The sequence below is a fragment of the Ovis canadensis genome, chromosome 9 (assembly GCF_042477335.2).
Source record: "Ovis canadensis isolate MfBH-ARS-UI-01 breed Bighorn chromosome 9, ARS-UI_OviCan_v2, whole genome shotgun sequence".
Classification (NCBI taxonomy): domain Eukaryota; kingdom Metazoa; phylum Chordata; class Mammalia; order Artiodactyla; family Bovidae; genus Ovis; species Ovis canadensis.
In genome coordinates, this window is record NC_091253.1 from 42,351,335 (window position 1) to 42,366,766 (window position 15,432).

The 15,432-nt window shown below is 42.8% G+C and overlaps 1 protein-coding gene across 20 annotated transcripts in view; it reads right to left on the reverse strand.

Moving 5' to 3' along the window:
• The window catches only part of SPIDR (scaffold protein involved in DNA repair), a 283,040-nt gene that overhangs the window by 133,037 nt on the left and 134,571 nt on the right, over positions 1-15,432 (reverse strand). For all 20 annotated transcript variants that reach the window (XM_069599972.1, XM_069599975.1, XM_069599974.1 and 17 more), the window contains one exon: positions 14,328-14,541. In XM_069599972.1, coding sequence (XP_069456073.1) covers positions 14,328-14,541 — 214 coding nt within the window. The remainder of the gene's footprint in view (positions 1-14,327; positions 14,542-15,432) is intronic.

Genomic DNA, 15,432 nt, shown 5'->3' on the forward strand with positions numbered 1-15,432 from the left:
TATTCCTAACTACACTTCAATAAAAACTTTTTTAAAACTGTGCCAATGTTAACATGAAGTAAAAAGGTGACCAGAACAGGTGACCTCCTTGGGGCCAATGTCAAACTGATCATTAGCAAGCTTTGTTGTTGTTCAGTTACTCAGTCATGTCCAACTCTTTGCGACCCCATGGACTGTAGCATGCCAGTCTTCCCTGTCTTCCCTGTCCTTCACCATCTCCTGGCATTTGCTCAGATTGATGTCTGTTGAGTCAGTGATGCCATCCAACCATCTTGCCCTCTGTTCCCTTCTCCACCTGCCCTCAATCTTTCCCAGCATTAGGGTCTTTTCCAGTGAGTTGGCTCTTTGCATCAGGTGGCCAAAATAATGGAGCTTCAGATTCAGCATCAGTCCTTACAATAAACATTCAGGCTTGATTTCTTTTAGGACTGACTGGTTTGATCTTCTTGCAATTAAGGAACTTAGGGGATCCTTAAAGACCTAGCTGATCAATTAAGTACTTTTTTTAAAAAAATCATCTCCCTCTGTTATGAGAAGCATATTGCTCTAAAATTCCTTTGTAGAGTTTGTCAAGAAAACTGAGCAACAAAGAAAAGTGAGTCAAGCAAAGTACCCTCCATTGTTGAGATCCAAGCGTGGGCTGTGCATCTGTAGTGAAGTCGGGTGGCCCTGAAGTAACAACCCTGCCTGAAGATGGGATGAGTCTGTGCTGACTGAATGAACAACAGTCAAATCCAAGGGCAAGACAAGAATTTAAAAACCTGCCAGATGTGTTCATGGACTGGGTGGGCTGTTGTCTTTGAAACTGATCACACACATTGTTTTAAAATTTTTAATGATTTTGTCCCCCGATCAAGTGTATTTATCTATAAATTATTCATACATACACAGAAGCAAGGCACTGATTTATATCAAGGTTTACTGACTATCAACACAACAGAACAGAACATAGAGCAAAGAAATAAATCCTAGGAAACAGGAATATAATAAGTAATAAGAGAAATATTTAGAGTCAGTGACGGAAAATGATTTAGGAAGTGAAGCTGATAAAATTATCTGGAAAACATTAAAATTGATCCCTATCTCATATTATATACCAAAATATATTAAAGCATTAAATATAAACATATTTAGGCAATAAATGTAAATAATGAAATCATTAAATTACTAGTACAGAATTAAACATTTTATTGATTTCCTCATTTTCACATGCCCTCACGGTCTAGACCCTTTCTTTTCCAATTACCTAATGCCTACTTATAGCTTTAGACTGACTTCCCAGGCGGCGCAGCTGGTAAAGAATCCACCTGCCAATCCAGGAAACCAAGAGATGTAGGTTCGATCCCTGGGTCAGAAGGTTCTCCTGGAGGAGGAAATGGCCACTCCAGTGTTCTTGCCTGGGAAATTCCATGGACAGAGGAGCCTGGCAGGCTATAGTCCATGCAGTCACAGACACAACTGAGCAAACACATGCACATAGCTTTAGATTAAAAGCTTGGTTTTCTAAGAAAATAGTAAGTGTAAGTGAACATAATCATTTTTCATACATAATGAATCTAACACAAACACAGCAAAAGAACATGTTGTTGAAGGGTTGCTGCTGCTGCTGCTAATGCATCAGTCGTGTCCGACTCTGTGCGACCCCAGAGACAGCAGCCCACCAGGCTCCCCCTTCCCTGGTATTCTCCAGGCAAGAACATTGGAGTGGGTTGCCATTTCCTTCTCCAATGCATGAAAAGTGAAAGTGAAGTCGCACAGTTGTGTCCAACTCTTCATGACCCCATGGACTGCAGCCTACCAGGTTCCTCTGCCCATGTGATTTTCCAGGCAAGAGTACTGGAGTGGGGTGCCATTGCCTTCTCCATGTTGAAGGGTTACCTGACTTGAAAAGAACTTTTTCTACTTCCCTGAGCCCTGAGAACAGTGGTCCCAGCCTTCAGTCACAGATGCAAATTATAACAAGAAACTGCATTTGTGGGCTGGAGAGGCCACAGTTGGAGTGAAAATGGTCCGATGAGGAACTCTTCATCTTCTTGGAGACTTTTAATTGTTTTCTGGGTTATTTTGGAATTTCAAAGTGTATCATGTGCTCAATATCACTAGTCATGATGGAAACGCAAACCAAAACCAGGATGAAATACCACCCCACACCCATTAGAATCGCTGTTTTTTAAAAAGGAAAATATCAAGTATTGGTGAGGATGTCGAGAAACTGGAACCCACTGCTGCTGGGAATGTGCAATGGCTGGGCCACTGTGGAAAACTATGAGTTCCTCAAAAAGTTAAACAGAGAATGAACATATGCTCTATTATTTTCACTCCTAGATGTATGCTCAAAAGAACTGAAAGCAGGAACTAAAACAGGTATTTGTAAATTGATGTTCACAGCAGCATTTTCCACAATAAATGAAAGGTAGAAACAACTCCAGTGTCTGTTAACAAATGAATGAATAAATCAAATGTGGTCCATCCATAGAGTGGCATGGACTTTGAGGATATTAAGCTAGGTGAGAGAAGTCACACAAAAGGACAAATACTGTGTAATTCCACTTATACGAGTTACCTAGAATAAGCAAGTTTATAGAGATGGAAGGTATAACAGAGGATACCAGGAGCTGTGGGGGGCGGTTGGGGAAAGAGGTGAGGAATTATTATTAAATGAGTACAATTTCTGTCTGAGATGATGGAAAAGCTCTGTACACTGGTGATGCTTGCAACATGTTACAAATATACTTAATACCACTGAATACATATAAAAATATTAAAATGGTTTTGTTATGTGATGTGTATTTGCTACAGTTTTTTTTTAAGTATTCATGGATTACATGTATACATAATGAGAGTTTACAAAGCACAGAATGCAGTTTTGTCTCAAAGTACAGAAACGTCACTTATTCAGTCAACAAATATGTTAAATTTCTAGACACTCCTGGGCTTCGTAGATTACTGGAGAATCCCGTGTGGATGGTGTGAGAGGCCCTAGGTGCCTCTGCATCACCTCCAGCCTCAGGGCTATTGGCTATGCCCTGCAGGTGCTCACCCAGTTCTCAAGCAAAACACCTACCAGAGGTCGGCAAGGATCTTCTCTGCCATGTAATTAGCGAACACACATTTGGAAAAGGAAGAGAACTATTTTTGCATTCTGAAATATGAGCATCTTTCTGTTAATAATTCCTCACAATCACCTCTCAGAACAGGTCAATGGCTCCCTTGGCACAGCTCAGCAGAAGGGGACACTAGAGGTGGTCGGGGGACGTGACAGGAGCTCCCGGAACAAGTGCTCAGTGGGGCTTCGGCCTGCAGGCCAGCTGCGGAGTTCCACGTGCCTCCCCAGTGGCAGGGGCTCGCCGCACCAGAAGGACACCTACTCTTCCTTCTGTCAGCCTTCACACAACAGGAAACAGTTTTACAACATGCTCTATGATTCCGTGATGAGTGTTAACAAAGAGCCATTCAGTCTCTTTAGGAGTGTGTGAGAAGGGTAGACGCAGACACACGAGGCGACTGTCATGCTGTTTTGCGAGATGTACGTGTGTACGTAAGGAAATGACTTGACGTAAGGAAGTTATCATTTAAATTTCTTAAATTTCCTCTGAAGCAGTCCTGAGTAACTGTCACATATACTGGGGTACTTCCCTCATCTCCCTTATAAGCCTGTTTTTTTTCAGCACTGCCTACTCAAATTACTTTCTGCCATCAAGTTTGACATCCTCAGAATCATATTAAAAGAGGCAACCCACTCCAGGATTCTTGCCTGGAAAATCCAATGAACAGAGGAGGAGCCTGGTGGGCTAACTTTCATGGGGTTGCAAAGAGCAACTAAGCATAGCGCAATCCGACAGAATCTAGCACAGATCTAAGTACATCCCTTCTTTGTGCCTCACTGTAACTACAGAATTCTACCACAATAGCCATAACAGAATGCTGCACAAATCATGAACATGTGCTTCCTGCTCTGGCCCTCCATGCAGCACCGCTGCCCTCAGAGAGGAACTAAGAGCGCATCTTCCACAGCACCTATCACCCAGCACTCAGCGCCTAGCGCCAAGTACCCAGCAGCACCGGCCTGGAACAGAACAGTTACTCGGCGAGTGTTTGTGGAATTGATGGATGGATATACTTTGCATTAGATGAGATTAGATATGCATTTAGAGGTGCATTTTTGTTATAGATAGCTCCTCTCCATCAAATTTAGCAGACATCTCCATACCAAATGAATGAAAAATAAATTTCAACCAGTAACAGATTTAGACAATTTAACACACATAAAATATTCAGGACAGAGCCAGGCACATTTAACGCAACAAATTCTAGTTTTTCTGCTAACTTCTGCCCGCTAATATTTGAAGTTTTAAATCATTACTACTAGTTTCAGAAACTTCCAATTATAAATACAAAGAATTCAACACCTCTTTCTGGACCAACCCCCTCAGTGCAAGCACCACCATCACTGACATTTCATAGAGCCCACAGCCAGACACCATCCCAGCCTGAGGGCATGGGGTTCCTGTGGGGGGCAACATTCAGAGAGAACAACGGTAGGTGATTACAACAAAAACAATCTGGTTTCCAAATTCTAATAATAGCCTGTAGAAAAACACACATTTATACACATACCTAACCCTAGAACTTTACAGCTATTAGCAAGGCTAATAGTCCAACCAACAGCCTCTCTTCCACCCCCACTGCTACATCTAAAAATAAAATAGCACAGTACCCAGGCATATTTTGCTTGCTTCAACGAGGAGCTCAGAAAATCCCCTCATGACTTACTGCAGTGGGATCAGTCCACTGTACACCATGAGTCAGCACTTCTCCACATTTCTGGAAATTCCTTACCAGAGACATGACCTACAACAGGATGCCAACTTTCCATTTCAATATGTAACAGGAAGTATTCAAACATAGTTCACCTAAACTGAAGAACTGTTTTAATGTAACTGTTATGACACAGAAATAAGAGAATCTACTGAAAGGCATTGTTTAAAAAGAAAGAAAGAACATTTTTACTTTAACACACACAAATTGTGATATGCTAAGCCAGGACAATCAATGTGAACAAAGTGTGCCTAGAAGACAGGAAAACACAAATTAAGTTTAAACTTAGTTACTGCCCAATTTTCTGCTGCACACACTACTACAGAGTTGAACGACTTTTGGGAAATCCGTGTTTATTATATTAAGGGTCTGCTATGTTTTGTTTTGAATACCTGGCTTGGCCAGTAACATAATATTCAGAAACAACGTTAATGCAAATATTTTCAGGAAAAAAAACTTCTGTAGCATATATCTTAATAGAATATACCTCTCCCCTAATTAATGGATTGAAGTTACTACATTAACACATTACAGAGACTTCATGTTTCAGAAGTCATGTTTCCGAAGATTAACAGATTTTACACAGCCTGTTCATTAACCACAGCACCTGGGCCTCAGTGTGCCGTTCCCCCGCTTTACACTCAAAAAGGTGCTTCTGCAGATAAAATATCAACTACAAGAAGTTGTTTTTCCAGAATTCTTAAAGAGAGTTTCAAAACTTAAGTTCAATAAGAAGCCAAATAACTCAGCTATTACAGTCATTAATAAATGCATTTAACATTCGTGCAGCATCAGAATGTTAGACATCTGGTTCTAATTTCAATTTTGGCTCAGAATAAAAGTGCCTCCCCCACAATAGTTTGATTATAAACTGTTCTCTTCCTCCTCTTTCTTTTTCTTCTTTGGAAGCTGTTATCCTTCATTCTTGCTGGAAGCCACCTGACCACTGCCAGGAAGAGGAATGCAGAACATTCCCAGGAGCGGCTGTGACGTCAGCCCCGCATTCCAACGCTCTGTGGTCAGGGCTGTCGGGAAAGCCAGCCTCCAGCAAACCCTCCAGTGAGATAACAGCAGAGGCCTGCACTAAATCTCATTAAGAACGCCTTCATGTGATGCTCTAAACGAACAGTTAAGATGGTAGGGCACTGAGCTAATTTATAAAGTATATGTAACACTAATCTTCAAAAATTTTATGTTTCTTGGGAGAAAAAAAATACAGAAAATGATTTAGCAACAATGATCAACAGACTGATCTTAGGCTTAGCCATTACTATGCAGATCAGGTAAGATGGACAACAAAATAGGCTGGGTTTCAACCTGCAGAACTTCCTCAATTAAACAACCCCACAACCTGTCTCCAAATCCTCTTAAGGAAGAGATGGAAGTCCCATTCAGGGACTTCTAAAGCAAGCAGTGGATGCATTTAGAAATTGGAGAAGGCAGTGGCACCCCACTCCAGTACTCTTGCCTGGAAAATCCCATGGACGGAGGAACCTGGTAGGCTGCAGTCCATGGGGTCGCTGAGGGTCAGACACAACTGAGCGACTTCTCTTTCACTTTTCACTTTCATGCATTGGAGAAGGAAATGGCAACCCACTCCAGTGCTCTTGCCTGGAGAATCCCAGGGAAGGGGGAGCCTGGTGGGCTGCTGTCTCTGGGGTTGCACAGAGTCGGACACGACTGAAGCGACTTAGCAGCAGCAGCAGATGTATTATCTCTGGAGAGAATTACTGCATAGAGATAGAAACTGAAGGTGTGAATATTACAAAGAAAATACAAACATGCACATACTCTTTTTACATACAATTTTCATTTGTAACTTCCTAGGTTTCTGTCAAGTGTGTTTGTTAACTTACTTGCAAATATATTCTTAAATATATGCTGTAATTAGGGGCAACCAGTATCTAACACAACTGTGAACTGTAGTTTCTGGATAGAGACATGTGTGCCACACTGTGTGAACCACTAGGTGTGTGCTGAAAAGAGACAGCACAAGGTAAGAAGTCAAGGGATTCAGGTTCTAGTCCTAGTTCTGCCTCCAGAAAAGTAATTACCTTTCCTAAACCTGTTTCCTCATCTGTAAGAATCTAGTTCTATTTATACCACAAGGTTATCTGAAGAGGAAATAAGAAAACAGACATGAAAGTACTCACAGAAGTTCCTTGATTAGCTTCTGTCTATTAGGTATTGTAATATATCACTACAAAATGCATTTCAGGGATGAAACTGGGGATTCATCACAGTTGCCAAAGTGTCTGTCTTTAATTAGAACTATCCTATAAAAGCCCTAAATCAAAGCCCCAACTCAAACTTTCTGCCTCCTGCATAGCCCAGAACAGAAATCAGAATATCTGGATGCTAGCAATGTGACAGTAAAATACAGAAAGAAATACGAAGACTGAGAGACAGCTGTCGTGTGTCATGGCCACCCGCCTTTCAACCTGACCCCTCAGGGAGCCACAGAGAAGGTCAGTGTGGCAGAGGCTGCCCTTGAAATAGGCTCCCGGATTCCCATGAGGTAAGGAAAAGTGGAGCCAAGTGCCCAGAAGCAGTCAGGCAGAGCACACATCAGGACCCAGAGGACCTAAGTTATTTAATACGCCCTGAGGTACAGGAATATTTGGTGGAGGATGGCTACTGAGAGATATGTGGAAGAGCTGAGAATCTAAAGAAACTCCCATATAACCTCTAGGGTAACTGACAGAGGCCCTGCCTGGTCAAGCACCATAAGGTCCAGGAGTATCCTCTGGGTCCCAGCCTGAGTAAGCAGCAGTCCCAGAGCCCCTGATTCGGAGAGCAGCTGGTCCTTCAGGAAAGAACTCTTCACTGGTATCCCAAGCCTGTCAGTTAATTCTTCCTTCTACTCCTTCCCAAAGTGTTATTTTTGGGGACAGCTGTGTACTGGAGAAAGAGAAAGCTAGCCCTTTCGGGACCTACGGGTCCCTGTCCCTGATGTAACGCTGATCCTCGAGGACTCAATACCCCTGTGCTCTAGTGGTCAAGCTGAAGGTTCCATGAGTGACAAACACAAATGAAGTCTGTCTTATGATTATCTGCCCAGATCCTGAGTTTGTGGATGGAACATATACTCAGAAACAGGAAGAACTTTCACATCTGCACCTTGATTCATATAATGAGAACTGCTGTGATGCAATGAGCTGAAAAGAAATCCAAAGTTTCTCTGCACTGCAAACAACAATGAAAGAGATACCGCATCTTCTGAAGGATGACCTCAGAGACTGAGAGAAGCATGCTGCGGATTCCTCTCTCCCCTCCTGTGTGGCATCAGGCCTCCATAGAAGACAGACAGCTTTGAAGATGACAGCAGTTACCACAGATTTTACCAGGCAGATCGAGCTGTTCTGCTGGAGAGAATCAGCACACTGCCTACCCTGCTTGGCAGCTACTGATCTCAGAGCTGAATGTGTATGTGCAGGTGTGTTTCTGTATCCCAAACAGCAGAGAAAACAGAAAGCTACTTGCTTTTACCTGGCCGACAGCAGGCTACTTCCATCTTGCTGACATTACACGATGTAAACTCCAGTTCTCGCCATAGCTCAGCCTACAGGAACCTCATCATCTCACTGTTTCACAGAACGAGAGGGCATCATACAGATAGAATTTGTTAACAGGAAATAAAAGGTAGCCTAGGACACCCTAGCAATACAAGCATGTACCACTGGACAGAAGATAAATACTAGAAGAATTCAGAGTAAATTTTGTGCCCTGCGCAAAATTTCCAAAGGTGCTATGATGTGGAAGCATGTTAAGGTATTTCCTCCAAAGAGAAAAAATGTTGCACTCTTCATCTGCTACCACCAAAAAACAGGCACAAATCTATTCCTTGATTCGGTATCTCTCATTCCACCCTCCTGTGTTCTTCTCTGTCTCCTGAGTGACCTAAAAGGCTCAGCTTTCAGCGAGGTGAGAGAACGTACTCCATATGGGCCAGGATACAACAAGGCTCTCTGACCTGGTCTCAGTGACCAATGGAAATGCCTACAGCTGACTGAGACACTTGGAGCCAAAACAGAAGAGCAGAAGGGCCAAAGGTCTGGGGGCTAAGATATGCTTTAGTCAATAAATAACTGGTTTCCTTTTGACAGGAAACCCTGGCTTGCTGCTGGCTCCCAGTGGTGACAGGACATCTGACTATGTTAGATAACCCTGCAGCCTTGACAAGGGACATGAGATAGCCATGGACGTATCATGAACTGGGCACTGTCTGATTCAACTAGTATTAGGGATGGATACGTCCAGGAATACCATGTCTGCAAGTGAAAGTGGTGTATGCAGCATACTGAGGGTGAAGACCATCTGAAACTAAGTTCCACAAACAGGAAGCTTGTACTCTTGTTTTACCTGCTTCTGCCACACCAGCCATCCTTACCTCAGCCCTCACTTACGGCCTCATAGGAAAGTCTGCATGACAAGTAATCTGAAGAGAAAAAGTCAGGTCTGGTTTTCAGATGGGCTGACGTGACAGAGGGCAGTGGCTGGAAATAACTGTGTTAGCCAACTCACTGGAAAAGACCCTGAGGCTGGGAAAGATTGAGGGCAGGAGGAGAAGGAGACGACAAACGATGAGATGGTTAGATGGCATCATTGACCCGACGGCATGAATTTGAGCAAACTCTGGAAGATAGTGAAGGACAGGGAAACCTGGCGTGCTGCAGTTCATGAGGTCACAAAGACTCGCACACAACTTAGCTACTGAAAACAAGAAGAATCATGAAACAGCCATCTAATAAGCACAAATCTATTCCTTGAAAGCTGGTTTGATTCCTACATGAAAGGTAGGAAAAGAGTAAAAATCAAAACAAAGTGAGACAACAAAATATACTATCCTGCATGAGTACATTCTACTCAGAGTATGTTTCCAGAATACTTGGCAGGGTATGAGGAGAATAGCAAACTGCACCCATATGCCTTTGCTGGACCACCAGTCCACCTTCCTCAACAGCTTTCCCTAACGTAGGGGCTTCAGGTAAAGACAACGCCAACCCAGCTGTCTCTATACGCAGGGCAGCATCACAGGAGAACAATACCACAGCTTCCCAGCAGTCTCCCAACAGTCTCCCACTCTCCATGGCAACTTCCTCAGGACCTGAAGAGCATCTATGAATCATCCACTTCCAGAACATGAAGTTGCTTCTCCACAGATCCGAAGTAACTTAAATAACTACGTGTCCATGACACTGTTAGTAAAAATGGTGATAGACACAACGCAAGCAGATGTGAGAGTCAAGAATTTTGAATGTTATGACCCAGTCAGGGGCTGACCCAACTGCCTGCATCAAACAGCTACACTTAAACTGTATTAATTCCGTTCCCTCATCTATAGTATGGAAATGACAAATTCTACAGACATCCCACAAAAGAGAGCAGGTAACAAGTTAATTCTGTATTGGACTAGAGTTATAGTTCTTAAATCAATTATTTCTAAAATCGTTAGGATTCTAGATGCAGGTAAAATCAAACAGGCATTTCTGTTTTCTGTTACCAGAAAAAAGAAAAGGGTCCGAGGCCAACTTTGGAAAGGGAATGGAGTCAGAACTGTTTTTACATTACCGTCTTCTCTGAAGGAAAAAAGGATGCAAAATGATAAGCTGATCTGTTCACAGACATTGTAGAAGGTAAGAGCTGACCTTCAGCCCAATGAGAAAGTGGTTCAGCATTCAGAACCACTGAGAGGGTAATGCTGTGACTGGGGTTAGAGAAATCCCTTACGTATTGGCGTTCCCACTATTCTAGTCTTTGGATTATTCTTTCAAGATTACATTCCTAAAACAGCTAAGGATGGCATTTTTACTGAGCATAATTACTGAGTAAGCTATTAATTAACATATGTTCATTTTCAACATTATTTTCAAACTTCCTCAAAATATCCATGAATGTTCCAAAAGGTTTTTTAAAAAAAAAAGCCTGATACTATTAAAAAATAACAAAAAAAACTCCATAATATGCTTAAGATCTGTGGTCAAACATACATCTATTTCCCAATCATCAACCAGACTAGTCTGATTTTTTTCCTCCTGGTCACTTTTCTCCAGCCATTAAAGGATGGTGATGGAGTCCCTACAGTGTCGCCGTGCTGGGCTGAGTGAGAGTATGGCTCCTGTGAAAACAGCTGGAGACCCAAGGATCCTGCTTGTGCAGGAGTACTGTTCCTGTCTGCTTGGTGCTGACTGATCAGGAGAGCACTGCTATTCAGTGAACACTACCTGTCCTGTAAGCTTGTGGAAAGAGAGGGAAAACTTCCCAAGCATTTTCATGTTAGCTAGGCTAGGAAGATCTAATAACCCAGTGCTTTCACAACTACAAATACTAGTACACATATTCCCACTACCATTTCAATTCCTCAAAAATGAGCTGGTTATCTAATCTCAAGATCTTCTGAGAAAACACGGATCCATGGGCAGAGGAGACTGGAGTCTGGTGGGCAACAGTCCATGGGGTCGCAAAGAGTCGGACGTGTCTGAGCAGCTAACGCTTTTACTTCACTATGGTCACATGGTCTTGCAAAGCCAACTTCCACTTCTACCACCAATCACATGTGCCCTGCCCTCAAGAAGCTCACCATGGAGGGTCAGACAGAAGTGTGACTGAAGTGATTTCTACCAGACGTCTTGTAATAGAGGCACATGGAAGGCACTATGTGGCGTGTAAGACCGAGCAACCAAGCGCGTCTTGAGTTGGGAAGATGAGGCAAGGAAAGCAGACAGAGAAGGGGCAGGAGAGGTGCAAGTTTTGTCACGTGGACCTGGGGTTATGAAAAACCCTCCAGTAAGAAAGAACCATACCTACGAAGGCAGAGGGGTGGTGTGTGTGTGTGTGGACTCTCAGTGACCACAATAAGCCACTGTCATTTTGAGAACAAGACCATGCAAAAGTCACCCACTATCTATTCTGGCTTTTGTCTTTTTTTTCACAGATTATCATTATGTTAAAAATAATAAAAGAAAAAACAACTTCAAAAAATTAGGAAAAACTTCATCATTCTAGCTAGAACGTGTGTGGATAAGGCATGTTATGCTTCCATGATCTGAACTCCCAGAAGGCAGAAAGCATGATTGTTTCCAAGACCTTTCAATTAAGAATAAATCTATACTGAATTATGAGATATTTCCTGGGTTCATGGATGTGCTTTAATCTGACAGGTCACGATGTGTCTGTTTATCTGACAGAACTCATGTGCTACATGGAGTGTTCCAAGAGGGAGACACACCAGGAGAGCCGGGCAGCAACACTGGCCGCACTTTCTCCACCCAGGAGCTCAGGGGCCGTGCCCTGTGCTCACTAACAGCCCACCTCTGGAAGACCACGGCCAGAAAGCAGACACACTTTTAAACAAGGAAACTTTTCTTTTTGCTTTTCCAATCTTTAGTTGTATGATAAAGAGTACTTGTGGGCCAACTGGGAGGCTGCATTTGACATGAAGCATTCCATTCATTCATTAATGTATAATATTTAACCAAAGGCTTAGTGCTGGAACCATAATGTTTCTAACAGGCCTTCACAGCACTTGTGCCTCTGCCAGGAGCTGACTGTGTTGCTGGATCAAAATGACTGATGTGTAGCTTCTCTGAAAGAAATCAATCTTGCTCAAGACAGAAAAAGGGCAGTATCCTCTGACCTCAGTAAGTCTTCCTCTTTCAGAACAAATCCACAGGACACTTTATCCCTAGGACTTCACTTAGCTTACCCTAACTGTGTCACCTCAATAAGCAGTGTTGAACTCAATGCTCTGTTACCTAAAATACTCACCAAGGTTACTTCCTAATTCTTCACAGAATTTTCAGAATCACTGTGTGAAGCTGAAGCCTCTGAGCCACACAGTTATAATCATGTTTTATGTTAAAGAGAAAAACATGTAGAAACAGTCTAGTTCAAAATGGAGTATTTATTATCATTTATCTTCAGTCATTTTATGGAAAAGCACAGCAGATTATCCCTGCCATGCAAATCAGCAATTATGTATTTACCTTGTGATAACTTAATGAAATATAAACTTGTAACCTGTATATGTTTCTATATGTGTATTATATTGGTCAATTTTAAAATGTATCAAAAATTTAGATAAAATAATGAAAGTTACCTGTGATATCCTCAGCCTGTTTAGAAGAATTTATTTAGAGACTAATGCTCACTCACTACAGACACAATGAAAAGACCCCTCCTCTGGGGAAGAAGTTAAACTTAAAGATCTTTACAATGACAATGACAATGTTAGTCACTCAGTCGTGTCTGACTCTTTGTGACCCTATGGACTGTAGCCCACGAGGTTCTTCTGTCCATGGAATTCTCCAGGCAAGAATATCGGAGTGGGTTGCCATTCCCTTCTCAAGGGGGTCTTCCCCACCCACGGATCGAACCTAGGTCTCTGGCATTGCAGGCAGATTCTTTACCATTTGAGCCAGCTGAATTCAAATCTAAGAATTTACTGATGAATGAAATTTTAAAAATGCCAGTAGGGGTGCTTCCCTGGTGGTCAAGTGGTTAGGAATCCGCCCTGAAATGCAGGGGATCCCAGTTCAATCCCTTGGCCAGGAAGATCCCACAAGCTGCTGAGTAACTGAACCTGTGAGCCACAGGTGCTGAAGCCTATGTGCTCCTGAGCCACGCACAAGAGAAGCCACCGCAGTGAGTCCGTGAACCACAAGCAGAGAGCAGCCTTCGCTCTCTGCAACTGGAGAAAGCCCACACAAAGCACTGAAGACTCAGCAGTCAAAACTAAATAGATAATTAAAAAAAAAAAAACCTGCCAATAAAATCAATATCCCTGAGGGACTTCGCTGGTAGTCAGTTCAGTTGTCAAGACTCTACACTCCCAGTGCAGGGTGCTCGTGTTTGATCCCTAGTCAGGGAACTAGATACCACATGCCACCACTAAAGACCCCATGTGACACAGTGAAGACTGAAGGTCCTGCCACAGCCAGAACCTGGAGCGGCCAGATGAACAGACAGTTAAAACTCAATAACCCTTAAAACAAGTCTGTGCACACTTTCCCTCTCCTTTTTGTGGTAAAAATTAATATCCTATGCAGAAGAAAACAAACATGGTATCCTCAAAAATAATTTCTGAGCCACTAGTGACCACTTACGCCCTGGAAGATCAAACCCCTATTTCATCTTACTTTATGATTTTTACCCCTCCAGCAAAATTAGCAAGGAAGCATTAAATTAGTGTGTATTATCCTACTGTTTACATAATCATCGTTACTAAAATTACATTTCTAAGAAAAATAAAAACAGAAACAGCCAGACTTTATAAAAACATAGCCCTTAAGCAGAAATCTTGATGTGGACCTCCTCCTCCACCAAATTATCGAAACTCTGTTGCCAGAAGTACAAACAAGCCATGAGAGGCAGTTCAGAGCTTCTGTTACATAAAACCTATGTCGAATCCTGGCTCCCTTCCCCTGGCATCACCATATAATAAAGTGATGAAAATGTTCCTGATAACAAAGTCTTTTGAGACACACTCACAGTTGGGTGACTGCACTCACCAGGGAGGATAGATGTGGACAACATCCTGTGGACGCCCCCTGAGACAGCGGGCAGTCTCCTTGGTGAAGAGAACCTTCAGGCTGGCCTCCGCGGCCCCACCCTGAGAAGGGCCGTCAGCCTGTAGCTCTGACAGCTGCCTACACGTGGCGACGTGGACAGTGCACTCCTCATGCAGCTCTAGAATCTTCACAGTTAAGACGCCAGATTTTATACCTGGAAGGAGATGAACAAAGGTAAACCCATCATTTCATAAAGCATGTTTTTACTCTAAAACTTAAACCCTTTCAAAAACAACAACAAAGGGAACGTGACCGGGGTCCCCCTGTCTCACACACCCCTCCACTTCATTACCTATTCTGATTGCCTACTTGCAAACGTGACCGGGGTCCCCCTATCTCACACGCCCCTCCACTTCATTACCTGCTCTGATTGCCTACTTGCAAACGATGCAGTATGACTGACCAGCTGCAAATACTATAACAATCATACAGATTAACAGTTGTGGATTTCTGTGGAATAATGGGAGTTAGGGCTCGAGACTAAAGTGGATGGAATTTGATCTGGATTCAATCACTGGCTCTCTTATTGAGTTGGCCCAGCTACACAGCATTTCAACACCTCATTTTTCTCATATGTAACATGAGGATCATGCCGCCTGCTTTGATTAATATTTTTAAGAATTAAGTAAGATAAATAAAGTTGACGGTGTGCATAGCCTGTAACCACATAGCAGAAATCCCAGATATGCACCCAAGGACTCTGTCACATGCTCCCAGAGATCGAGACAAGGCCGCACAACTCAGTGTTGTTTGTAAGAGCCGGAAACCAACCCAGTATCAATCGGTGGCCAGTGGGTGAGCTGAGGGGGTGGACAGCGGAGACTCCACAGCAGCTACCTGCTATGGACCTGATCTGTGTCTATCAGCTCGGAGAGACCTCAGTAAATAAAAGGGCTAAACAAGCTGTGGGCAGGCTAACACCCTAATGTTATTTCTCTCAAACACAAAGACCAATAAAATATCATTACAGGCACAAATGTCAGACAGTTACAGAAATATGGACTAGTGAAACACACAGAAAACTTGTGATAACCGCTGCATCATG